Here is a 25,947-nt window from a genome sequence, read left to right as displayed (position 1 = left end):
TTGAGGTATAATAGTGCCGCAAGAGACCCAGTGATTTTTATGGGCCGGGTTTCGAGGTCAAACTTAAAACTGGTCTAGAGAATAAGACTTCAGACTGGAAAGCTGAGGATCTAGATATACGTGTTAGACGTACTTGCTTAGCATCTCTGTAACGTGGATGAAAATGCTCTCCTGCAGCCTAGCTCCCAATAATGTAGGAATTTCATTTCTTGGATAAAGGGCTCTTCTCAAGATCAGAAATTATTGAAGTTAATACCTGCTCTAAAGGGTTGATATTAGTTTAGGCAAAGTCGTGGCAGATTTTGCCAGACGGAAACATTTTTGAACAAAAGCGTTTTGATTAATTAATTTTTCTTTGGAGAGACGGAGGGTGATAGAAAGTCATCCTCTGAAATGGTTGCATAATATCAGTGAGCTGGCACGTCCTTCGTCCTGGACGCCATGGACCGCTGCTGTAAGGTGCAATGTCACTCGCAGCTAATCCCTTTATTGATTTTTTTTTTCCACTCTGAATTTGCTGACAGGAAAAGATTAGGTCTAGAGAAATAGTTGCAGTTCAGGTTCTATTTGGCAATATTTAGAATTTAAAGTGACCTTTAGAAGAGAAAGGGCTGTGCAGAGTGGGATTTAAGTGGCTCAGGACAGGGCGGTATCACGGGCAAAGCAGAGGGAGTACCTTTGTAATAGCAGTGTCAGAGCAGGCCACCCTGGACAAGTGTCCTCTGCCCCCGGGCCATGTGAGAGCCCAGGGCCACGCTGACCCTTGGCTTTGTCGCAAAGGAGATGAAGTTTGATTTTGTTTCATTTCGTCTTTGATGCACTGTAGTCTCCCTTCTGTAACCTTCTCCCACCAGCCCCTTCTGTATCTCTTGGCCTCAAGTTGTCAAAAGCTCCTACTGTGTGTCCCACTCCTGTGTGTCCCACACCTTCAGTGCCCCATGCTCCCGTACCATCTCCAGCAGGCCTCCCATCTCAGCCCACGTGTAAGAGGAAAGCAATCTAATTAAACTAACTGAAGATGTAAGTGGCCGGTGGTCCTTAACTCTCCATGAAGTAAAGCCTTTGAAACAGTATTGAGAGGTTGTTTTTCTCCTTTATGTTTATCAATATGTCCCGATAGTAGAAGGAGAGAATTGGTGCATGTGGTTTAAGAAATTAAGAATTTAAATAAAATACAAATATGTGCAAAAGCATGACATTTATTCCAGCCCTGTCCTCCACTCTCCACCCTGCATGTGGTGGCCACCCTCTGTCCTCCTTCCCTGGGTCACTTCCATGGGAACAGAATTAACACCCCAGTGTGGACATGCTGTGTCACATGGAGCTTGTATTAGACTTGGTCACTTTAGGAGTCATTTCACTGTGATGTATTCAAATTCACGTGATGAGTTCTATTCCAAGTATTATTTTTCATTTTCTATTTGAACTATTATCAATTGATGTTTTCAGTATCACCTGGCAGAGGGCAGTGGTGTCGCCATTAGTTCCCAAATTGCATAATTGCTAGTTACTAGTTGTTTTGACTTGTCCCCTGGATTCCTCTGGTTCTTCAGTTTCCTTATCTGTGAAATGTGACCAGATGTCTCTAAGGTCACTTCCGACTATAAAGTTCTAGGCTGTATTGTGGCCTGCCCTCTGTTTCTTCTAAACCCCCTTTCAACAGGCTTCATGGGAGGAAAACTCCACCAACATCTCTCCCTCCCTCCTATATGCCAAATAGGATAGTGAACTACATGGGAAGGATGGTGAAAATTCAAAAGCCGTAGAAGGTGGGATCCTTTCCCTAGGGAATTGATGTTTTTGTTTTAGAGACAAAATTAGATGCATTTGTTTCTGGTCTCTGGCTATTTTATGTAAGTTTTGCCATTACAACAATGTGCAAATAAATACATCTTTAAATGTATAGTTAGATTGTAAGCCCTCTGAGGCCTCATCATGGTAAGTTCTTGATACGTGTCTGTTGAGGCCGTGGTAAGGTACGGACAGTGGGATATACAACATGGGGGTGACCCATGTAGAGAGGCTGAGAAGGAAGGGTGGATGTAGGCTGGCTGACTAAGGAGGGGGTCCGGTGTAGACTGGACCGGACGAGGGGTAAGTTGTTGAGGCCAGCGGGTCGGGTGCTTGTACCCTGTACTCTGGTTCTAGAAGGGTAATACCCATGCACGTTGCTTTTTTCTGCATGTGAATGTGTCTTTGCTACTTCAGATCGACAGTGACAGTGAGTTTAGGTTCCTAGCTAGGAGCTGGGACCAGGAGGCACAGGCACGTGTGCCCGTCTCCTGTCACCGGTCCTGGAGTCTGGCTCTTGGAGCTCATGACGGAAAACCGCATCCCTCCTTCCCTAAAACGCTTGGCGGGTCTTCCTCCCTGAGTACTAAGCCTTTCCATGATCTGCCCTCCCCTACAGGCAATCGTGGTGCTGCCAGGTACCCAACTAGGAGGCTCATCTCGACCCAGGGTCCTGCTGCCAGAGTCCGGCCCCTGCTGGCTTGGACTTCTGGAAACATTGGTGTTGGGACTGTTGCTCATTCTCACTCAGGGTTAGACCTTGAGCTGGCCAGTTCTTTTATCAGGCCTACTTATTCCCGGTTACACACTCTTCCTGCTAGCTTACTCATGTGTTGGAAGTTCTCGTGCCTTGAAGCTGGACCTACAATGATTTGACACAAGAGAAAGTTAGGAAATAGGAGTTAGGGGTCTAGAAAGTTAGGGATTTGGAACCAGGCAAATGCCTACGCACCAGGGGAGACGTAGGCATGCATGCTGGGCAGTGGCCTCAGGACAGCATGACTGAGAAGACCTTTGTACCTAAGGGCACACTATTTCCATGCAGGAAGATCTTCGGACTCTTCCTATAGGGTGTAGATCCAATTCTAGGGCATCGTCCATGTGGGATCACAGGTTTAGGAGACGAGAAGTGGGTCACCTGGCTGGAAGGAGTTACTGGGGCAAAGCAATAGAAGGGATGACGTGGACGTCGGTGTCAGATGGTCAGCACGTTGAAAGGTGTTCATCAAGACACAGAACTAAATCAGTGCAACAATAGCCTTACACGGTGTCAAAGGCCTGAATTTTGTCACCGATCAGAGCTTTTTACGGGAGAACTCCATGGGTTTAAATTCATGAGTTATAGGGTAACTTACCTGCCTGAAATTCCTCATAAAAACAGTGGTGACTCTAATTCATGACAAACTGTAAGTCGGGGGCCTCAGCATAAGAATGGTCTTGGCCGATCTCTTCCCAGACCTGAAATCTTTCAGCAGCGTGGGGTTAAAGGAACCAAGGGTGGGAGAAAGCAGCTCTTAACCTTCGACAGCCCTCACACTTCACTCTGTCATCACGTGTTCACTCTGAGGCCCTTGGTTTTGCCCTTAATAGTTGAAAATGCACATGGAATTCGCTTGGTAAATAGTACAAATCCGTGCTCTTGTTCAGTCAGAACTTTTCATTCTTCAAACAGGTCTGGGGTTGGAAGTTTTCTTTGTGTTACCTAGGAAAAAAATAGTTTGGCTGAGTATATAAGAAATGCAAAGAAGTATCATTTTGTGATTTCAAAACAATTTAGTAGCACCAATTTATAGCCTAACCATTGATGGGTTCGTCACCAAATAGTCCTTTGTTTATTAATGTAATATTTCCTTAGACTGGGTTTCCAGCTTCCATCTCCCTCTTCCACCTCCTCCTTTCTGCTTCTCCCCAGTTACATGGTGAATTGCTGAGGCTGTAGTTTATTTTCTCATCCCCGTACCTACTCCAGTGCCTGATACCCAGTGGCATGAATGATAATTGTGAGCATATAGGAGATGGTGACGTTTGATAAACAAGAGCCTTCTCTGGAAGTGGCAGGTTGGGAGCAGAGGGTTGTGGGGTGGCCCAAATGCCAGCCTGTGGTTGAGTTAGCCCCAGCAGCTGGCCTCCAGTTTGGTCCCAGCAAAGGAGCATCACCTGCAGGCATGATGGGACCCGTCCCTTCTGGGGTCGGCCGCCAGGGGGTGGCTCTCCCAGCGGGGCTCCTATCACTGATGCTTCTTGGAAACTCTTTCCTTCACTCAGAGCATTTTTACCAAAGGAGAGACATTCTTCATGGATGTTTTTGGGGGGTGGGGGAGGTGGTTCGTCTCCCTCGCAGGGCCTACTGCAGAAGAGCACAGACTATTAACTGTTACTAGTGAGAATGGCGGTTTTGTTGGGGCACAGATTGTAGAGTGAGATTCTGGAGGGCTCGTTTCCTCCCTCATCTTGCACAGTTGCGCAGTGTTTGTTGACTGAATTTACCTGATTGGAACGAGTGCTAGATCTGCAGCTGCTTTATTGTCTTTGTTTAGGTTTTAAGCATGGATTAGTTTGTGCTGATTTTCGCTGTCTCCCCAACCCCCCACTGTTGTTCTTTAGGGACCCTCAAATTCCTCCCAGTGGATTCAGGAAGTCCACAGGGCTGTCTCATGTATATTTCCAAGTGTTCTGGCCTCTTGGCTACCTGGAGGGCTCTGAGGTTTTCTTCAGAACGTGTCAAGACCCTGTCCTCTCTGCCAGTGCCACCTGCCCTATGACTTCTCCGGCTCTCCTGCCGCTCCCCTCATCTGATGGGTGGGAGTCTCTGCTCTCCCAGTCTCTCCAGACGCAGGCTGGGCCAGCTTGCTGGTGTACACAGGCCTCCCAGGCGCCTAGCACTTGGCTGTCATTTCATTAGAGAGGGGACGATCGCTCCCTCAGTTCTGTGGGTTTCCAATCTGTGCCGCCTTGCGTGTGGGGCAACGTCTTACAGGGACTGTTGGCATTTGGCCCTTTCGTTTACTTGGTTAAACCTGCCTTCTCTAGGGCTCTGGCACGAATCCCTGGAGCCAGGCGCCTGAGGACTCCAGGCCAATACATCTGCTGCATTCGGAATCGTCTTCCGCTCGCTCTGCCCCACTGTCCTTGGACCAAGGTTTCTCACAGTGACCCTTCCCTCAGGATGTATGTTTTCCCAGCAGTCTCGTTGGTGCCTGGTGCAAATAAGCTTCTGGAAGGCCCAGAGATGGGTAGGGACAGGTACTCCTGAAAGTAGACTGCAGATCTTTTGAATTCCAGTCAACGCCTCTCGTGCTTGGAGTGGCAGCTGCCCTGCTGACCCTCCAGACGTGCCCAGACATGTCTCACGCCCCAGGCAGTGGTGGCTTAGGCTGTTTCGGTGGTACTCTCAGTGCTTTTCTGGGGTGATGTTTGGCACCTCGTTCACAGCCCTGCACAGAGCAGGGATCCATAGATGCTCTTAATTATGACATTAATGTGGACTTTGGTCCTTGGTCAGCTTCTTCTGAGAATTTTTTCTCTTTGAAACTTCTATTTCTCGAAACCTTTTAGATCTGTAATAACTTGGTTTTCTTTCCTGCCCACTGTGACTTGATACTGTAAGAAACAAAAAACAGTATTTGGGATGGAGAGAGACCCATTATCAGTGAGTTTAGGGTGACAGGTTCAGCTCATGTCCAAGAGTCAAGGACATAGGAAACCAGAGCTGTCCTTGATGGTCCGGGTAGGTGCCAGGAACTGAGAGGGTGGTGCCAACAGCCGGGGTCCAGAGAGGGAGCTGCATTTGGGAAGTTGGAGCTCTTTTTAGGTGCCAGGAGTTTTCTAGTCGGGCTGGTTTGACATGAAGGAACCTGCAAAGCTTCTGAAGTAGTGGGGGTTCCCTGGGAGGATGCACCTGACAGCATTGTACCTGGGGAAACCGAGGGCCTGGGGCAGCCCCAGATCCTGCCCTCCCTCTCGGGGCCTCTGCTTCTCCCTCCTCATCTCTTTCCACCCATCTCTGTCCTTGTCTCCGGATAACTCTAACTGGCATTTCACTTTGCTTATTTTACTTAATCTGTTTATTTTCCTTGGTACCAACTTAACCCGATGAAAACCCTTTCGACTTCAGCTACTTTCTTTCAATATTCTGGCATCATGTGAGGGAGGGTTTGATCGGCCAAGTTTAGCATCTTACGCTGGGCCCTTGTCATGAGAGGCTGGTGCCCAGTGCTGGCCCAGTCTCAAGTGGGGGTGGAGGGTCATGGGGTTTAATGCGTGGCTGTGTAACTGTCAGGACAGCTGGCGAAGCACATTCTCTTATCCGGGAGTTTGGGTGGGGCAGGCTTCCGAGGCAGTATTTCTCTGGTCTCCAGGAGATGGGACTATGGGCGCTGTCATTAAGATGGTTCTCTGGATTCCACTGGACAGTGAATGGCCTCACCAGGAGCTGCCAGTGACATGGGCTGTCCTCTCATCAGGGCTCTTGCCTCCGCAGCATCTTTAAAGGGTCGCAGAGGACTTGGCACGTGGGAGTGTCAGAAGCTCTCTTGGGTAGCCTAGAGCCCGTATCTTCTAGAAATACTTCTTTGATAAGATGTTTATTGAATGACTCTCAGTACATTAATTTGTATAGGTCCTGTGTTGTGTGCAGTGACCACAGCTGCACCTTCGCAAACCTGAACGCATTAGATCTTCACAATAGCCCTGTGAAGTAGGTTTCATTTTCCACCTGAGGAAATCAAGTCAGGGAGAACTTGAGAGACTTGTACAGTGAGTAAGTGGAAGACTTCCAGTCTCGCGTCTCTTTTCCCCCTATACGTCACCCATCTGTATGCAAAGCATTGTGCTTCCCTAGGTGTTATGGGGAGATAAAAAAGAAATAAGCTTACATTCTAGTTAGGATAAGCTGCAAACAACATCCATTAAGATAGTCATTTGAGAGCTGATTGCTCTGTGCTGGTGATGGTGACCTTGAGGTACTCACACAAGAGGACACACAAAAATCACAGACTGTTTGAAAGTCTGGGATGTGCTGTGGGTTGAAGATAAGCTGAGAGAGGATCAAGGTCACGTACTTGTCCAAATCTGGGAAACCCAGGAAACAGCCAAAGTCATTTGTTGGTAATACCGAGCTGGAAGGTGTCCCTGAATCCTGCCACCTGAGGAGGTCCAGGGCCATCTGGCCTGATGTTGAATGAATTGACAAGGGTTCTGAAGCCCAAACCAAGGAGGTCGCCGTATCCTTTGGGGGAGAGAATGGTGGAGCCAGAATACGTCTGAAGGTCCACACCAAAGTGGTGTTTCATCTTCTAAGAGCGATGATGCCTCAGCTTGCCAAGGACTTCACAAGAGGTTTTCTGAGCTGTTTTAACAGCACCTGGAGTGAACATCAATGACAAGAGAATCCCTCACTACAATGTACTAGAATACAGCCAAGGGCAAGACGTGAAGAGCTGTTTCCTGAGCAAAGCTCCGAGGGGTTGGCCGCGAGCTGCACGCAAGTGAAGGCAGAGCTCTCCTAAGCAGTGGGAGGGGACACCAGGGTGCAGCGACTAACACGAGGTGAGGAAGCCCTTCCAGGTCATGCTGGAGCCAGGAACAAATGGGCCACCCTGGGCCACCAGTAGGACACTCTGGGTGCAGACAGGCCGGGCAACCGGAACTTTGGGGCAGGCCAGGCATTGCTGGGTCAGTACACAGGAGGTTCATCCAGGGCCAGGAATGCAGCCATCCATCCTGGCAAGGGGAGGGTAAAGGCCTCAGCTGGAGGCACTGGTGATCTAAGTGGCCATCACAGTCAAGCCCTAGTCTGAGAGGGTAAGGCAGGACCGCTATGCGAGCTCAGGGCCCAGTTAGCAGTGGGAATGAAGTGCTGGCCTCTGCTGAGCCTGGGCCCCGGGGGCCAGCAGTCCACTCACTGGCTGGGTCAGCCATTCTAGAGTCTCTCCAGGAAGGCTCAGCACTGCTTTTGGGGTTTAGTGAGGGGTGTCCCAAATTGTGGGGAGAGGAGGGTTCTGAGTGCTGGGAACAGAATGGTGTCCACCGAGGGTGCTGAGTGTTGTGAAGCTGTCCTGAGGAGGTCAGAAGGGCGGGGATCAGACTCTGCGACCCAGAGACCGGAAGTGACTGCCTCGAAACCATCTTGGGCAACTGTACGTTGTTTTGTTTTTAGCATGAAGATTGACTCTTTTTTTTTGCATTGGCAATACATTCACATGGTTCAACATTTTAAAAGTGTAAAAGAATATACGAGGAACATTTTCCCCCTATTATTTTCCTTACCTCCCAATTCTTCTTGCATAGACAACCAATATTACTAGCTTCCTTCCAGAGATGTTTTCAGTATGTGCAAGCATATACCTATATATCTATATCAACTTTTCCCCCTTCTCACATAAACGTGGTCTATATCACATGCTGTTCTGCTCCTTGTTCCTTTTCACTCAATTCATCCCATAAGCCTTTCCATATCTGTTTATAAAGAGTTCTGTCTTTTTAAAGAATGCTGTATTTCTTTCCATCGTGTTGACTATACCGTAAGTTATGGAACCAGTTGCCCACTGATGGAAATTTAGGTTGCTCTTATAAGCAAAGTGGCAGTGAATAACCCTGTATGTATGTCGTTTCACACCTGTGAGGCTGCGTCTCTCAGATAAATCACTACAAGTGGAATTTCTGGGTCAAATCAAGCCTTTGTAACTTTAAGAAATATTGATGAATTGGCCTCCAGTGAGATGGTGCAAATTTACGAAATTTACACCCAACAGCAGCCTATGAGTGTCTTGGCTGCCCACACCTCATCACCTCACCGTGTATTGGCAAGCTGCTGGAACTCTGCCAGAATGGGAGTTGAAAATGGCGTCTCAGTGTAGATTTCATTTGCAATTCTCTTAGTTTGAGTGCTTTTGAGCATCTTTGCATGTGTTTAAGATACATTTGTATTTTCATGATCTGTTTATTCGTATCCTTTGCTCATTTTTAAATTGGGTTGTTGGTCTTTTTCTTTTTAACGTGTAGGTGCTTTTTATGTACGTATAAGGGAAATTAGCCCTTTGTCTGTGATATGAGTTGCAAATATTTCCCTTGGTTTATCTTTTGATTTTCCTTACAGTGAGTTTTGCTATATGTAGAAAATTTGTATTTTCACTTCGTCAAATTTATTGGTATTTTATTTTATGGACTTTGCATCATAGTGATAAAGGCTTTCTTCCTCTAAAGCCTCTAAAAAGGTTCTCTCATGGTTTCTTCTATTTTTTTGTGACTTAACTCTTTTTTCCAAACAAATATTTGACCTGTTTAGAATTTATCCTGGTTTAAGATGCAAAGCCTGCCTTCAATTTATTTTTTTTCCCCGGAAGGTTACCCAGTTTTCTGAACACCTTTTATGGAATAAATTATCTTTTCCCTACTGATCTGAGATGACATTAGTACTGTGCTATGGACTGAATGGTGTCAACCCCAAAATCACACGTTGAAGCCCTTATCTGCAGTGTGACTGTATTTGGAGACAAAATTGTTAGGAGGTAGTTGAGGTTGAATGAGGTCACAAAGAGGGGGCCCTCGCTGGATAGAACTAGTGTCCTTATAAGAAGAAGGAAGGACGTCAGAGGTCCCTCTCTGTGTGCCACAGAGGACAGGCCATGTGAGGGCATAGCAAGAAGGCAGCCAGGAGGAGGGCCTGCCTGAAACCAGCCTGGCACCTTCATCTTGGACTTGTAGTCTCCAGATTGGGAGAAAAGTCTGTTGTGTAAGTCACCCAGTCTGTGGCATTTTGTTATGGCCGCCTGAGCAGACTCATACCTACTGTATAGTAGAATTTCCGTGTGTTGGGGTTGACCCTGGATTTTCTGAACGGGTGGATCCCAGTTCTTCTATCACAGCATATTGCCCACCAACGAGGCAGCAGGGAGAGTCAGGGCTCCTTAGGTCGGGGGAGGCAGAGGGACATGCGGAGGAAAGAGGTGTCAGGTAGCCCGTGGAGGGCGGAGTGGCAGCAGGGAGGGATGGAGATCAGCTGAGACATGAGGGCAGTTAGAGACAGACTGTCAGGAAGTGGAGGTAAGCCATGGGCACATTACCCAGGGCAGGAGGGATGGGAGAGGCTGGTCCAGCTGAAGGAAACACCGAGACAGACAGCCTGGCAGCTGACGGGGGCTGCTGTGACTTGGACCGGAGGTAGGAGAGAATTTGGACCCTCCAGTTAGCAGTTTTTGTTTTCAGGTGTTTATTTCAGTATCTGTCTCCGTAGTTCAGACTCCACATACCCACCCTCAAGCACCAGGCTCCCTAGGGTCCCTCTCTGTTCCAAAAACAAATCTGCGATGTGCTTTTGGGAAGACTAACTCTCTGGGGAGTAGCATCTTACTGTTTGATGTTTCTTTTTCTTTTAAAAATCTTAATGTGTTTTCTGTAAGCAGGGAAAATGTAAGTGAATGGAAATTTCTCCAATGTTGGCTGCTGTGCCCTTCTTTGACCATTCCAGCTCCACTCTGCCCTCAATCCCTGTCCCTCTGAGGACTGGGCTGTGCTCTGGGGTCCCTGGCCTCCAGCCCTTCCTTGCAGTGGTTCTGCCCTTGGTTCTGCTTTCTGGCTCCCGAGACCCTAAGAAAGCCTGCTTACTAACCTGCTGCTACACCAGCTCTGTTTCATTATAGGGAACGGAGGGGCTCCCAGAGGCCTTGCGGAACTAGGTGAGAGATAGCTCTGGCTCGTATCCGTTCTGCCTCTGTGCTGGCTGCTGATTTCAGGGACACCCAGGATGCAAAGCGGAAGGGGGCCCAGAGGAACGTTCACTTCGCTTAGGCAGCCTTTCCGGGAGTGGGACACTGCTAGGACGATTTGCCCTCTCCGCTCACTCAGTCTGGATGGCCGGGCTTCCAGAGGACACCCCACTCACCACTCTTTAGCTCCTGTGCTCGGAAAGTTGGAGCAGCTGTTGGACTCAGTTGCAGCAGATGTGCCCACCCAGTAAGCAGGGAGAATGACGCTGTGCCATTGCCTGCAAGGAGCAGATCAAATCCAAGCGCCCAGGAAGCCAGTGTAGACCAAAAGGGCTCCGTAAGTGTCCTCTCTGTCCATGCCGCCTGCCGTCCTCAGGCCCCACTCTGGTCCTAGACAACCACGACAGCCCCCCCGCCTGAGTTCTCCCCTCAGTGCTCTGCCACCAGCCCAAATGTCCCCGTGTGGGATCCCACCAGCTCCGACTCTAGAGTAGTCCGTGTCCTGTTGAGTTGGCTGCAGAATCCTTGTATGGGGACTGGCCCCAGGCTACCCCTTTCTCATACTCTGTGTTCCTCCAAGCTGAGGAACATGGTTCTCCCTCCTCCATCAACCTTCCCTGATGTTCTAAGCCATCTGTGGCCTCTCCTCCCCTGGCACGGTGTAGCAGTCACCATATCCTGTGTTCCTGTGCGTTTTCCTGTGTTTCTGTCCCATTTGTCCCACTCGGCATCCATCTCCCGTAGGGCTGACACCTGTGTGTGCGGAGTAGCGGTGAGGTGGGGCTCACAGGTGATTTGTCAGTGAGAAGCTCCCAGGGGAAAATCAGTGGGAGGTGAGCCAGGGCCCCTTGGAGGTTCTCTCACCATTAGAACTGGGATAATGTGGCTTTGATTTTATTACGGAGTGATTGTATTTTCTCATTGGATCCCAAGGGAATCTTATTTTGTGGGGGAAAAATACCTAGACCTGAAAAGTGCAAAGAGACTGTAGGTATAAATCTACAGTTTTGTTTTCACTCACCATAGTTTGAGCGCTCTCTCTCTCTCTCTCTCTCTCTCTCTCTCTCCCTCCCTCCCTCCCTCCCTCCCTCTCTCTCTCTGTTTCTATTGATATGAACAGCTCTAGTTCAGCTATTTCAACTATTGTGTAATCTAACCACAATTTATTTTTCTAGTTCCTAATTGATGGACTTCAGGTTTTCACTAATTTTTGTGAGCAATTCTTGAACCTCCTTGTACATTTCTCCTCCGGCTCTCACGTAGGCGTTTGTCTATGGCGTGTGATTTTGGGCCTCAGGGCATGTACATTTCCAGCTGACTTGATTCTGTCAAGTGTTTGTAATAATTTATACTCCCAACAACCGCGCTCAAAGCTTCTTTGCCCCCTGCTTTTACCTCGACGCTATTCGACTCTGTTGGGTTTTGCTGTCTTGATTGGGAGGTGGAATGTGGGGCAACATTTCCAGAAAGTTAAAACACAAGAAATTCCATCTTGGCTGGGACCAGTGCTTCAACAGGTTAAGGTAGGGACACTTGTTCAACTACCAGGTGTCATCCTCACAGGTCAAAGGTTTGTCCTAAATCACTGTTCTCCTGGGTGGGGGTGGTCATACTACCCTCAGTGCTGTGCAATTGTAGCGATGCTTCTGCTGATGTGTCTGTGAGGGTCTTACAGATGGTGGGGGGCGATGTGTTGAAGAAACTTCCTGGTGTAACGAGTGTCAGAGGGGCTGGAAATGGAGGGTGGTGGTCTCGGCCTGGAGTCAGGAAGGAGCAAGGTGGTCAGATGTAGCAGGTTGGAGACTATGTGGACCTGCCCTGAGCTGGGGTTGGAGGGAGATGCTTGAGCCATGGGTGAGAAAGGGCATGAGACAGGAAGGAGGGGGCGTGTCTTCCAGGATCCCTGTTCCTTTTGTTCAACCGTGCCAGATACACGCTCGCTGCATGTCTTCAAAGGACTCGCCTGGCGTCTGACACATATAACAAACCTGGTCCTATATGGTGATATGGTGTGGCTGAGGACATAATGACAGTAATAATTATGGAGAGCTTGCAGTGTGCCAGATGCTAAGTGCCTTACCTACATTCATTCACTGAATTCTCATAGCTCCCTAAGGGGGTAGATATACATACCACGTCCCTTTAAAGTGAAGACAGTGAGGCCTGGGGGCTTTATGAATTCGGCCGGAATCACACGCTCAGCGTCTCAAAGCCAGCGTCTGACCCCGGGCCCATGCCCCAACCCCTGCCCAGTGTCTGGACACAGCAGGCAGGAGTGAATAATTCCCTATTCGTATTTTCATATCTGGTTTTGAATTTCATTTCCACTAGGGACTCAGGGTAAGTTAACACTTAATTAACATCTCAAATCTAGCCAAGCCATGTAACTTAAAGAGGAAATAGTGAGTAGAGGTATTAAAAAAAACAACAACAAAAAACCTAAGAACAATCTGTTTGGGCTTCCTACTTCCTTTGTGTGAGCTTTAGTTTCCATTCAGTTTTTAGCTAAGGCATACAACAGATTGAAGAATAAAATAATTAATCAATTATCTGGGTTTGGTTTCTCACATACAACCCAGTTTCCCCCAATCTTTCCTCTCTCTCTCTCTGAATTAACTGGTAAAAAGGAAAATCAGCATTATATAACTCCTTTTTCAAATGAAAAGTAGAAAACACAGTACTTTGGATTTGCCTTTCTTTTCCTAGCTGAAACCAAGCATGCAGTCAGCTATTTGAAAACATCTGGGCAGCTGTCTGCGTTCTCTCATGTTTATCTGTTCAGCCTATAGAAAATGGCTGGCCTTGGCCTTATGGAGATGTACACCTGTGGGTGGAAGACCCTCAATTGCAACCACTATCCCAAGTGTTTGCCCCGCTGCCATCTTGAACCCCGTCTGTGAGCGGCTGTGATAGACAAAGGTAGTGTCATCTTTGCCTTGGCGTCTGCAATTCTGGTGACTTATGAACGATCATGTCTCTTTCCTCTAAAGGAGCAGGAATGAAGAATTTCTGACTCTGTGTATCTTTGCACTGTCCCTCCCTTTTAGGACAGACAATTGCCTCATGCTGGATTCTTAATTTAAAGAACAGGGATGCTTCCCACTGGCCTGAGAGCCGGGGATTCTTATCAAAAGTGACATTAAAAAAGTGCCAGACTGGCTTCCTCCCTCTTTCCTTCCCATTCTTCATCACTCCTGCCTGTTTCCATCACTGTCTGCCCATCTCAAGATCTGTCTCCACTTCCTGGGTCCCTAGAGAGAAAGCATGAGCTCATTGTTTTCCAGTGAAAACCCAGATTTGGTCTCCTTCTCGCCTCGTTTGTCTGTCAGAGCCTGGAGATTGATGATACCTCTGCCAGCTGAAACTGTGCCTGGCGGAGCCACAGACTCTTGCAGTAGGTGTCTGTGTAGTGGGGTGGGGGCGGGGGGGCACGGTGAGGGCGGTGGCAGGTCAGGGCTCAGAACTTTCTAGAAGGTAGTTAGACATGTGATGGGAATAAGGGAGCAGATTATTTACGACACCCCAAACGGTCATTTAAAGCCGTACCTCACCATCTCATTCTTTCTCAAACAGTCTATTTCAAGCTGGGAAATATACGAGCAAATTGGGGAAAAGACAGCCAAACCCTTACAGGAAAGGTGGGCGGGGAGTGGGAAAGCATGCGTACACCTCATTCTTTAGTTCCTTTTTCCTGAGGAAGTTACTATGTAAGGACATTTAAAAGTGTCTTGTTTGAAACATGCTAAAGGACTCTGGAAAGGGGACAAGGCATTCGGAATCCAGGAATGAGGAAAGTAGCGTACAAAGTTCATAACTCCCACAAACGATGAGGTGTCTGTTAGCGCAGAAGATTGCTAGATGCGGCAATAATGCATCAAGGAAGAATCAATCACTTGAGGAAATAATGGAAGAACCCTGGTCGTGAGAGTCAGAAGAGCGCGAGCCATGCTTTGGGGGGTAATTGGGGAAAGTCAACATCGGTTATAATGAGGGTGCGTGGTGCTCACCCCGCGATGAGGCCTCAGTTGTATTTCTTATTTGGAGCACTGACCACAGGTGATACCCAGGACAGGGAGGAACCTGGGAGGTTCTTTGTCCTGTTTTTGAGGGGAGACCTGATGGTCGGGGGGAGCTGTGGCATCCAGGTTCTGTGAGCCTGGAGGTAGGGGAGGGGTGTCCAGAGTTTTGATAGAGGACACCCTTGGGATTCTGAACACGGATGAACAGCCTGGCAAGAGGGAGTTCTGGGCAGCTGTCCACAGGGCTTCTGAACCGGGTGGAGGGTGAGCGCTCAGCAAGGAGGCTGTGATGCTGAGACACCGAACGAGACATGCCAGGCTGACCTCGTTCCCGTTTTGGGTATGGTTCCTACATGGGTTGTTGGCGTGAACAGTGCAGGCAGGTGGAGGAGGTGGGGAAGTGGGCCTGGTGCTGGCAGATCGGGGAGGAGAATTCACAGCATGCTGAGCGGACCCACCCAAAGAGCTCTCTCTCAGTGGTTTGATTTCTGGTCACAAGGGAGGGAGTGTGTGTGTGTGCGCGTGTGCGTGCAGAGTTCTCCTTTGGACGCTGTTGAGGGGTTTTAGTCATGACTTGGAGGAGAACCGGGATGGCCACTGATGGGGTGCATGGGACTGGTGGCTAATTTGTGGAATGACAGGATCACGGTCTTTGGGGGTTGGAACAAATAGGAGATCCTGCAGGAGGCAACAAACCAAAATACAAAACAACAACCATAAAACAAAACACAGCAGCCTGAGCATGTGGTGGCGTCAGAGCTTCACTGGAGGGAAATACTCAGGGCGTTGTCCCCTCTGTGTGACCAGGCTGTGCCCACAGACAGGTGAGCTCGTGGTCCTGCGGGCTTTACAGGCCTGACTGTATGAGGGAACACTTGTGGTCATTGTCACACTGGGAGAGATTATGACACGTAGCGTGAAGCTGGAGGGGGTGACCAGTGTTGTGCTGGGTTTTGTGACTGTGGGTGTGGAACCTGTAAGTCTTCAGGTCCCTGCAAGAAAAGAAGAGAGGCGAGGGGTGTGTGTGAGTACTGTCTTTAACTATTTATGGGCTGTGACACAGGAGGGAGCGGGAGGTGTGTCCCAGATACGTGACGTGAGCGTTCATCGAACGTTTACCCGGGAGCACGTTTTCCTTGGGTTATCGCACTAATTCCTCAGCAGGCTTATGAGGTGAGTACTGTTATTATCTGCATTTTGCAGATGACGAAATGAGGCTCAGAGAGGTTGAGTAACTTGCCCAAGGCCTCCTGCTGGTAAGTGGCCTGTCCTGGGGTGGGGACAAGGATGTGGCAGCGACTCTTAGTCAGATGCGGGGGCAGTAGACAGTCTAAGCTGTCCTCCAGTGCCACAAGGCGCCGTCCTCCTGCTCATTAGGTGGGCGATAGAAGCAAACCTTCTGTTTTCCTCTGATAAGAGCAGCACAGCCTAGATTCTGGAAACGCCTACAGATAGAAGAGTTTTGCTTTATTTGTTGCAGGTAGAAAACCTTGGAGGGTCTCTGTCTTTGCGAAGAGCTTGATTTTTTCCCAGTTTCTCTTCACAAGTGCGGTGTAGTGTGGTGCTTGGGAGTGTGTTAGGTGGGTCTCTAGCCTCTTGGAGCCTCTACGTCCTCATCTGTGAAATGGGCATAATAACAGGACCAAACTTTTAGGATTAAGTGAGATAATACGTAATAAAGTACTTTGTACAGTACCTAACACTTTGAAAGCATTCAGTGAGCATAAGCTATTATTAAAATGAAGAACGATACTCAAAGCACCGTTTTGGTCATTGGGAGTACAAAGATGGAAAACACAGTCTCCCCTATCTCAAAGCTTCTACTACTGAGATGTGATTAATCTACAAACAGCTGTGTGACAGTAGTAGCCAGCAGAGGTGCTTGGGGATGGGACGAGGGGTCAGAAATGTGGTGGGGTGGGTGAGTTCCTAAGAATGAAATTCTATGTCTGTGAATCTGGAGCCCCCCCCCCCCCCCAACACAAACATGCTGTAACATCCAGTGGAAAGAAATTAAATAGGATTCCGTCTATGCACTGCACACAAAACAACATTAAAAGGCCATGCCGAAACCACAAGCACCAAAAAACAAAGCATACAAAATGGGAAGCATTTGAAAGCATTAAAAATAAAAACGTAGGTAACACTTTTGCTCAGTATGAAGAAAATAAAACACTGTTTCTGGCTGGGCCTGCAGCAGCTATAAGCCTTGCAAATCCTTTGGCTCAAAGCAGCTGGAAGGAGCAGAAGGTGCTAAAGAGGAGACATGGGGGGAGGCAGGGTGGGGAGGATTCTTGAAATAAGCTTTTGTGAAGAGTTGCTTCTTAAATAGCAAGAGCTCTCGTCAACATTGCTGGCCCTTGGTGTGCCCTCCCTATTCCCGTCCCTGTCCTGCCCCACTTGGGGACAGAGGTTTGGGGGCGGGGTTGTGAGAACCCCCGGGCCCTGTCTGCCCTCCTTGAACCCCTGGGACATTCCTGGTTTCCTTCCTTCCTCTTTTCATCAGGGACACAGTTTTGCTTCTAATGTCCAAACTCAAACCCCCTAAATTCCTGTCTTCCTTTGCCCCTATTCTTTAGGCCAGTTGAAGAATTCAAGATTAATAACGTGGAGAAATCTGATAACTGGCTTTCCCAATTTGCTAAAAAGAAAGTCTCCCTACTTCCTCTTTCTGCTAAGATGTAATTTTAGCTTTTTTCTTTTCTTGAGAAAAAGCCCTTTAAAGAGGAGACAAAGTCCAAGATGTAAAGCTTTAACTGGTTTCATCTCTTTAAAAAAAAATGTTGCTTTTCAATTTTTTTCTATGTTCCTCGGCTTTCTGCTTAATCTCTCCATTTATTAAGCACAGAGCACAGGCCTCAGGCTAGAAAGATGACTAAAAACTCTCAGCCCAGTGGGCGAGACAGACGTCAGGGTGAGGTGACCACAGCGATGCCGTAGCTGGCTGCGGCCAGGGCCAGTCAGTGGGACAGACCCAGGCGTCCGAGCTTTTGCCGTTGGTGCTGTGGGAAGAGCAGCTGCAGACAGGACGGGAGGACGCCCCTCCCTCCCTCCCTCCCTCCCTTTATTTCTTCCTGTATCGATGGAAGTATCGAGATCTATCCAATACAAAGCATCGGCGCTGCAAAATAGTCCTTGTTCCCAGTAAATGTTCAGCCAGGCAGTGAGTCATCACAGCCGTGGTGTCTGAAACCCCGAGCTCACACCAGAAGACACTGGCTTTTCTCCTCGCTGCCACGTGGCTCTGGGCAGGGCCCTCATCTGTCTAAACTCTTTCTTTCTTCAGTCAAACAGGGCTGTTACTACAATATTTACCTCCTGGGGCTGTTGTGAGGATGACAGGGGATAAACTATGAGTGTCCGGCACAGTGGGACAGTCAGTGGGACAGACCCAGGCGTCTGAGCTTTTGCTGTTGGTGCTGTGGGAAGAGCAGCTGCAGGGAGGCATTGCCAGAAGCTTCGGGATGGAAGGAACGTGCGACTCTCAGAAGTGGGCCAGTCATCCATCCCTGTGTCTCTAGGATGCTCGAGTATCAAGAGGAGAAAAGAACACGGAGGGTGTGGGGCAGCTGAGAAAGAAGCCTCCTTAGAGGCTCCTGAGCCCCACGGGCCCATGTCACCCTTCAGAGTCACCTCAGGGTTAAGCTGGACCAATTCCTTTTACTTATTACCGTCCGCTCTGTTTTCAAATGTGTAAACCATGTTCTCTCTCGTGTAATCCTTCATAGTTGAATTTTTTGAGGAACCTCCATATTGTTTTCCATAGTGGCTGCACCGGTCACTCCACTTTTAAAGTGAGGGGTGGAGGGAGTTCCCTTGTTCTGCTTCTTCCTCTGGCCCGCTCTGCTCAGCCCCAGGAATCGGTGTGGGTTTGGCTTTGGAGGACACCCTCCACCTCCCTCTTGCGCTGTCCAGACCCTGCCTGCCCTTCTCTTTTCCCCAGGGGCCCTCTGCCCCTGACGGTCCCTTTGGTCTAGAGGAAGGGGATTGCAGAGTCTCACTGACACCGAGGTATCGGTGACTTTGCTACCCCTTCAGACTTACTTAAAAGAGTTTTAAAAATGGGTGCCAAAGAGAACAATATCTGACCTGAAGGAATGACTCTCTAATGGAAGCATTTAAAGTACTACGGCACCTGTGTAGGGAAGGGAATTTTATAATAGATGGCATGGGCGTGGGTCCCAGCGCTGCCTCTGAAACCATCTGCCTGGGAAGGTTCCTCCTTAATAGTCATGACTCTAGAGTAATGGACTCCTCGCACACGCACTTAGGAAACCATTGTTACTGATAGCTGATGCACGTGAGAGGAAACTGCCTGCTGGTATTATTGTAAGTGTGTCAGAATCCAGACCTTAGCGTTTGTGCAGTATCGCTGCCACTCCCCGTCGGTCTCTGTTTCATCGTCTGTGCAGTGCCCATCTGAGCTCAGGTTCTTCCAGCCTCTGGGATTACTGTGTGTGAAAATGTATGCTCTGTCGACATAGATGTATGTCTATAGCATGACGTAAACATGGGTTGCTAACATTTTTTTCTGAATTCCTGTGATCTTGCCCGCTTTGAGAAAGTAGTCTTTGGGCAGCAATCGATAATAACTAATATTTCTTGAGCACTTACTGTGTGCAGGGTCCATACTTAGTACTTGATAGAGTTGTCAGGGTCTTAAAAGATCTGAAACAGAAAAAGGATGGGAAGAGTCTCTGCTTATTTCTTGTCCCTGGGTCTCCCTTTGCCACTGAAGACCTTGGAAGTGGAGGTAGAGGTGGAGGGGAGGAGGAATGTGCTAGCACTGGACAAAGGGAAAGCGGGATGAGGTGTTTAGGGAGACATAAGAGGAAGAGGAAAAAGAAAGGGGGGCGGGCTGGATGCCTGTGTTTGCCCCTTGGATCCACTTCCTGCCTGCATCTCCTCTCTGCTCCTGGAGGCTGGCCCTCCCTCTGGCTTCCAGGTGGGTTCAGCTGCTGGGCGGATCTGGCAGAGATGAAGGTGAGAGAAGGGAGACGTTGGGTGCCTGTGCCCTGCCACCTCTCCACAGGTTGGCGGTGACCCCCTGCCAATGGCCACATCACCTCTCCGTACAGCCACCCTCTCCAGGTTCAGGTGACAGCTCTGGGTTATGCCAACTCCTGTTGCCAGCTCCCCCTGGTCCCTGTACCACCTTCTGCTGCTCTGTTTACACCCGGTGCTCAGCTTTGTAAATTGTCCCTTTTTGAAACTTTTCCTTGGTTACTCCTTCGGGTATTCTGTCTGTCTGGGACCCTGACATACAGATAGAGTCACCAGCTCAGAAGGCTGAGCATGGCTGAAGGTGGAAAGCGTCCCTCACCCCCATTCCCTCTCCTCCCAAGGCTTTTTGAGGGGAAAGGTCACTCTGGGCTGGGATGCTCGAGTCAGGAGAGACAGGTTTGGTCTTCTTCCCAGGTGAGGCCTTGGGCTGCACCGCTGCCCTCCAGGTGCCCCCTCTGTGCCGTTCGCAGCAGGAAAACCTGTTTGTATTGGGAAACACACACTCTGGGCACACAGGTTTGGTGCCCAGATGGTGCCTGTATTTACAAAAGCCCAGCACCCTGACAGGACCTACTGACACATGGGTAAACATTTTGACTTTCTTCTCAGGCAACATTTGAGTCCTTCAAATGTAATCGCTATCAAGGCAGGATACCTGCATCCCTGAGGCAAAGCAAATAGTGAGACCTCCATTGGGGCTGGGCTGTGGCTTAGGCTCCATCAGGCTCCCTGACCTGCCCCTCGCCCCCCAGGTGCGTGTCTGTCCGTCACCTCCTTGCTCTTGCCGCCGAGTGTCCAGTGTCCGGGTGGACTGGGGCTGAGGGAACTGGCTGCAGCCCGCCTGGGACCTGGGACCCTTGGTTGAGTTTGTTTTGAGGCTGAGAGAACCTGATCTTAGCCAAGAAGTCGGGGACTTTTCTCAGCCATGAGTGATAGACACCAGTCTGACTGTTACCAGTGGGATCTTGTTCGGGTTTCTGTAGCTGCGTCCAGCAGTGTTTTGTTTGATCTTGAAGTTACTGAGTGGAGGGCAGCTTCTAGTTTGGATGATGCCTTTGTGCAAATGAGACCGAGGCAGCCCCTCTGGCAGGCATGCCCCCACTCCCAGGTGCCAGCTTGGCAAGCAGAGCAGTAGCTGGATTTCAGGACCCTGGCATCCCTGGGAGGTGTCCTCATGCAGGACACAACCTGCTCAAAAGTACACATCCAAGGTGGCTGCTAATAGTATTCTTGTTACAATCCTCTGTCCTTTTTTGTCTCTCTTCTTCTTTTTTTATTTTTGAAACCAAAGATTTCTCTGTTCACCCCTTGGATTGCATTTACAAGGTGCAGTGAGGGCTGTTCTGTACGTTTGCCATTCCTTCTACCTCACTGTGATGGATACACCTCTCCTTACATCGTCCGGACAGGGAAGAAGTGTTTGCTGTTGACTCACCGAGTTCCGTAACAGTCCCATCCTTTCATTCAGTACATTCTCATTTGCCTCCATTATTTCAGTCCCTGGCACATGATCGAAGCAGTTGGACCCCTTGCCCGCGGTGGCTTACAAAGGATGCCTTAGATTATTCATTCCTTTCTTCAAAGCACATGTTATTGGTGCTCACTCCGTGCTGGGAACCAGGGAGATAAAGATGAATGGGTAAGACAAGTCCCTGCCCTTGAGAAACTCATAATCTAGTGGGTGAGTGAGGCGTGTAAACAGATAAATCACAGCCCAATGCTGTGCTTGCCGCAGCAGGACAAGCGCGCTGGGGGGAGGAGAGCGGGGCCGGGTGAACGCCTGCTGCTGGGTGCTGGGGACGGCAGGGAGGCTTTGGTGAGGAGCTGCCATTGGGCGTCCTCTTAGGACGAGCAGATGTGCTTCATGCGAAAAAAGGCAGGAAAGGCAGTCGTGCACAGATGTGAGAGCAGGGCGAGGTGGGAAGAGCCACCTGGCTGGAGCCTAGGGGGTGTGATGGCTGAGGGCAGTAGGCAGCTGGCGTGGGGTAGCCTGTGTGCAAGAGAGACCACGTTTTCCTTTCTGGAACATACTCCCAGCAGCAGTGAGGAGGGCAGCCACGTGGAGGGAGACTCCCATCAGACAATTCTAGGTTCTCATCCTGTCCCTGCCACTTCCTTGGGCAAGTTGCTTAATCTTCTTGAGCCTCCATTTTGTTATTTGTAAACTAGGGGTGACAGTCATCAGAGCATCTACCAGATTGGGTTGTATAAAGGATTAGATAGGACAATATCCATAACACAGTTCCTGCTAGTGGGATAAGTGCTGGACACGAATGGGGTCCCATGTGTTGGACGTTGGCTCCTCAGCCTTCAGGGAGGCTGGGCTGAGCCTGGGCAGCTGCGTCTGTCTGTGTGTCCCGGGTGCCGTACACATGTCTGTGTGCTCCATAACACGAGGGAACTTGGACACCTCTGGTCTCCGAAGCCCTGACAAGGCTCTCCTACCTAGTAAGTCCTCCGCACACGTGGCTGTCTTTTGAGGTCACTCATTGTATTCGTATAACTACTACAGAGAAAGGGAGCGAGGGCAGAGAGGAGAGGCTGGGTACCAGGGACATTTCTGGGGTAGAATTTGGTGAGAGTTGGATGTCGGGGAGGAGACGCCCCACAAAGAGGGGATGAGTGTGGGGTTTATGGTGATGTCGGCTGGATGGGAGGTCATGCTCGCAATGGAAACTGGAGTGTGTGGGTTTGAGGTGTGAGTGTGTGTTGAGGACATGGAGGCTTTTGGTTGACTACTTTTTCCAGAAGTAGTTAGGGAATTAAGTTAGGGAAGAAGGAAGACAGGGTGGGATGTGGTCAGGGGCACGCTGGGGGCATGCAAGAGACTCAGGACCTTCGTAGGCTAAGGGGACAGAGGCAGAGGAGTTGAAAAATTAAAGACAAAAGGAAAAGAGTACGTTATGCTTTCCCCAAACTTTGCCTCTTCGCACAGCGTCTGTCCCATTGGAGGGGTGCCTGCCGGTAACTGGCATTGGGCAGTTGTCCGGATGTGATCTGCAGTAAGGCACTGGTGTCAGGAGAGGCGCTGTCTAAATTACTGTACTCCACCAATTGCCAGGTTCCCTGCTGACAGGGAGCCCGGGGGTCCAACAATTCAGTCAGGTGCCACCACTTATAAATTGAAAATCAGTGGAGTGCAAAATGGATTACCATCAAAATCCATTCAAGTGCAAAACCAAATTTTAACAGCCCCCCCCACCCCCAAGCTTTAGAAATCACTCCTTTCCCGACTCTGCACAATGCCCTGAAACTGACTTTTAATATCTCCCAGATAAGCACGCGTCAACAGAAATGCCTGCAGGGACCAAAAATGACAAGGCAAGAACTCCTAATCATGCCTTCCTGTGGGAATTTGCAAACATGGTGGATTTATGAATTAATACATTGGCGATTCCGTTAGACTCTTGAAGGCAGTGCTTCTCACACTTAAGTGTGCGACAGAATCACCTGGAGGACTTACTGAACTTGAGACTGCAGGCTCGACCTCCGTGTTTCTGATTCAGTAGGTCTTGAGGTTAGACCTAGGCAATTGTATTTCTAGCAAGTTCCCAGGATGCTGATGCTGTGGTCTCTAGAACCGCACTCTGCGAACCTTGGCTCTAAGATCTAGGACTATTTCGGTAATTTGATGAACAAAGCATGCATTGATTAAGAACAACTCAGCGCTAAAGGTCCCATCGGACCAGGTGTGGAGTATGTGAAGGGGCTCCTCTCCCCGAGAGGAGACTGGTTCCGAGAGACCCAGCTTGATCTGAGTGCTTTGTGTGCAGAGGTGGGGTTGGGGGGATGGGTTAGCTCGGCAGGCCACAAGTCAGCCTGTGCTACAAGCACAAATGACGTCATTAAAGCTGCAGCCTGCTCTATGTTGGTTCCGTGGCTACAAACCTGTTCATGTCCTTCCATGTCAAACTTCCTCCCTTGACCTGAACATTGATTTTCTTAAGATTAAACAAACATAGGAACTGCCTTCTTAGCAAGTGGCTGTCAGCCTCCACTGTGGCCCTGCCCACCTCTGAAGGATGCCAGAGATGTGTTTTTCTATCCTAAACGACGGTGTTTGATTTTAGTGCTATTGCCCGCTCTTTTGAAGTCAAAGGTACTGCCTTATATAAACTGTAGGTGTCACCAGGCTCGATATAAAACCAGTCCCTTTTCCCAGGACAGAAAAATGGATCGCAGAGACTGCCCCCACACATGGTTGCTGCCTCATTAATATTTGGTTTCCTGTCCTTCTTTGCCAGGAGAAATCGAACGATGCACGTACATCAAATACCACTACTCCTCCGCCACCATCCCCAGGAACCTCACTTTCAACATCACAAAGACCATACGTCAGGATGAGTGGCACGCCCTGCGTAAGTACACCCGACTTTCTTTCTTTGGCTCTGGCCTGCGGAAGGCACGGGGGTTTGGGTGCCCGTCAGCCGCTCGGTCTGGATAGATGGATGGGTGCTCTTCTTTTTGAGGCCTGTGGACTATCTGGGGACATGGCAGGCGTTCCTTAAAGGGTCAATATCTGTGGCTCAGAATTGCCTCGGTTAGTTTTGATCGCATTATAGATTTGAGGAGTTTGCTTCTCAAATGAAAACAAACCAACAAAAAACTACCAGACAATGGCCAGCGATCTTGCTTCGCTACCCTACTTGGCACTTAAGAGATCACCTACCTGACCGAACCAACTCCTGCAGTTTCACTCCAGCGCGTCTCCAAGGTGCTTGGAGTATTATTGTGGCAACTTGTAAATCCCTCGTGTCACCCTTTGTACAGGGTGAGACCGGCTGGTGGCTGGAGGCTGCATGCACCGAAATGGGAATTTGCCTCTGGGTGGGGTCACGACGGGGTAGGTTCTGGTCCTCAACTTCCCAGTTTCTGTTTCCCCCAGAATGATAGGCTTTGGGACCCTGGTTCACATGCAGTTGCTCAGCAAAGAATATTGGCTTCTGTCGGTTGGGGAAGGTCTTGGTCAGGGATCCTCAGAGACTTCAGTTATGGTGGGAGGGTGATATAACGAGCAAACTGTCAGCTATTTTTCCTCCTCTGCTCCATGGGGTGTTGCACTGCTTGTCTGTGTCAGGGAAGCTCACCTCCACGCAAACACATTCTTCCTCTTCGTAAGCTCCAGGCTGCCTCTGTTCCATTTGTCATTTCTCTCCTCTTCTGGCTTTTTTCGCATGTCTGAAGGTTAAGATTCAGTTTATTGATATGTGAAGGAGGGTGTTTTATTGTTTCTTGATAAAAAGGATGGTAAACTTTGAAGAAGGCTGAACACATCTTCTCTTTATTGTTGCCTAGTGATCTTCTGCTTGCCTGGGGCCTACAGGATGTCTTCCACTTTTTGGTCTGGCTTTAATCTAACAGCCGTAGCTTGGTGTGGGGGATGGGGGGTGAGAGAGACAAGTAAAATTAAACAAAACAGAGCCATCATTTGTTGGTTTCAGGAAAAAGACTGTGGCCGGGGGTCTGGATGATTGCTACTAAATGTCACTGGCCCCAGATGACAGGGTAGGTGTCAGCCGAGGGGAAGGCATTACTCCAGTGGTTGCCTCTACAGGGTTTATCATTCCTGGAGACGCTAACTAGAACGTGGGCACAGAGAGCACGTGTTCAAAGACTGTTCCTATGATCTAGCCACTGAGCGAAGCACGCCACACACTCATTTAATCCTAATGTGAGATTGGCCTCAGAGATCCTAATAATCAGGGCTTTTAATTGCCTTTGGGGAGGTGGACGTGGAAGGAGCCAGCTCTGTAAATACCTGACCATGACTGCTTGTTTCTCACAACGCATTGGCCTGGGGTAGTCAGTTATAGAAGCCCAGAAGGGATTTTCAAGGTACCTGGTAAGCCTTGTTGAATAACCACTTACATATCACTTACATTTTGGGGGTCATGGCGATTATCATGGAACCTGAGAAGGAAGAAGTGACCGACGCAGAAACTTCAATTCAAATTCACTCAATTCAACCAAAGTTATCAAGTTTCTCTGTGTACCAGGCACGGAGTGGATAATAAGGCCGCACGGAGGGCTTTCCAGGAGCAACCATCTGGAGGTGGAGGAGGGGGGTGGGGAGAGAGTGGACGTTCACAAGCCAATAATTACAAGGCGGTGTCGTGATTACAGTATGGTAAAATTACTTCAAGCCACTGAGATTTGGTGAAAGTGTTTGAGCAAGAATTATTTTAGTGTCAATTGTACAGATACACTTGAAAGGAAAGCTGGTAGGACTTTTGGCAGTATGCACAGTAGACGTCTGGAGTTCAAATAGATTACTCATCGCAGCATCTCTGAAAATACGTTACATGGCGTCGACAAAGACAGAGAGAGAAGGCTAGTGCTAAGGTCTGTGCAATTGTCTCGAGCCCCGGTGTCTCGAGGGCCCTCCTTCCCAAGCTGTAGTGCTGTTGGTTTCTGTGAAAACCAGGGCA

General features: G+C 49.1%; 1 protein-coding gene across 1 annotated transcript in view; it reads left to right on the top strand.

Annotated features, from left to right (window-relative positions):
* The window catches only part of TMEM178B (transmembrane protein 178B), a 323,541-nt gene that overhangs the window by 78,590 nt on the left and 219,004 nt on the right, over positions 1 to 25,947 (top strand). The window contains exon 2 of the mRNA XM_019749862.3: positions 23,764 to 23,877. Coding sequence (XP_019605421.1) covers positions 23,764 to 23,877 — 114 coding nt within the window. The remainder of the gene's footprint in view (positions 1 to 23,763; positions 23,878 to 25,947) is intronic.

The sequence above is a fragment of the Rhinolophus sinicus genome, chromosome 8 (assembly GCF_057876585.1).
Source record: "Rhinolophus sinicus isolate RSI-liver-muscle chromosome 8, RSI-T2T, whole genome shotgun sequence".
NCBI classification, from domain to species: Eukaryota; Metazoa; Chordata; class Mammalia; order Chiroptera; family Rhinolophidae; genus Rhinolophus; species Rhinolophus sinicus.
The sequence above is the reverse complement of the archived record's forward strand: the minus strand, read 5'-3'. Positions and strand labels throughout refer to the sequence as shown.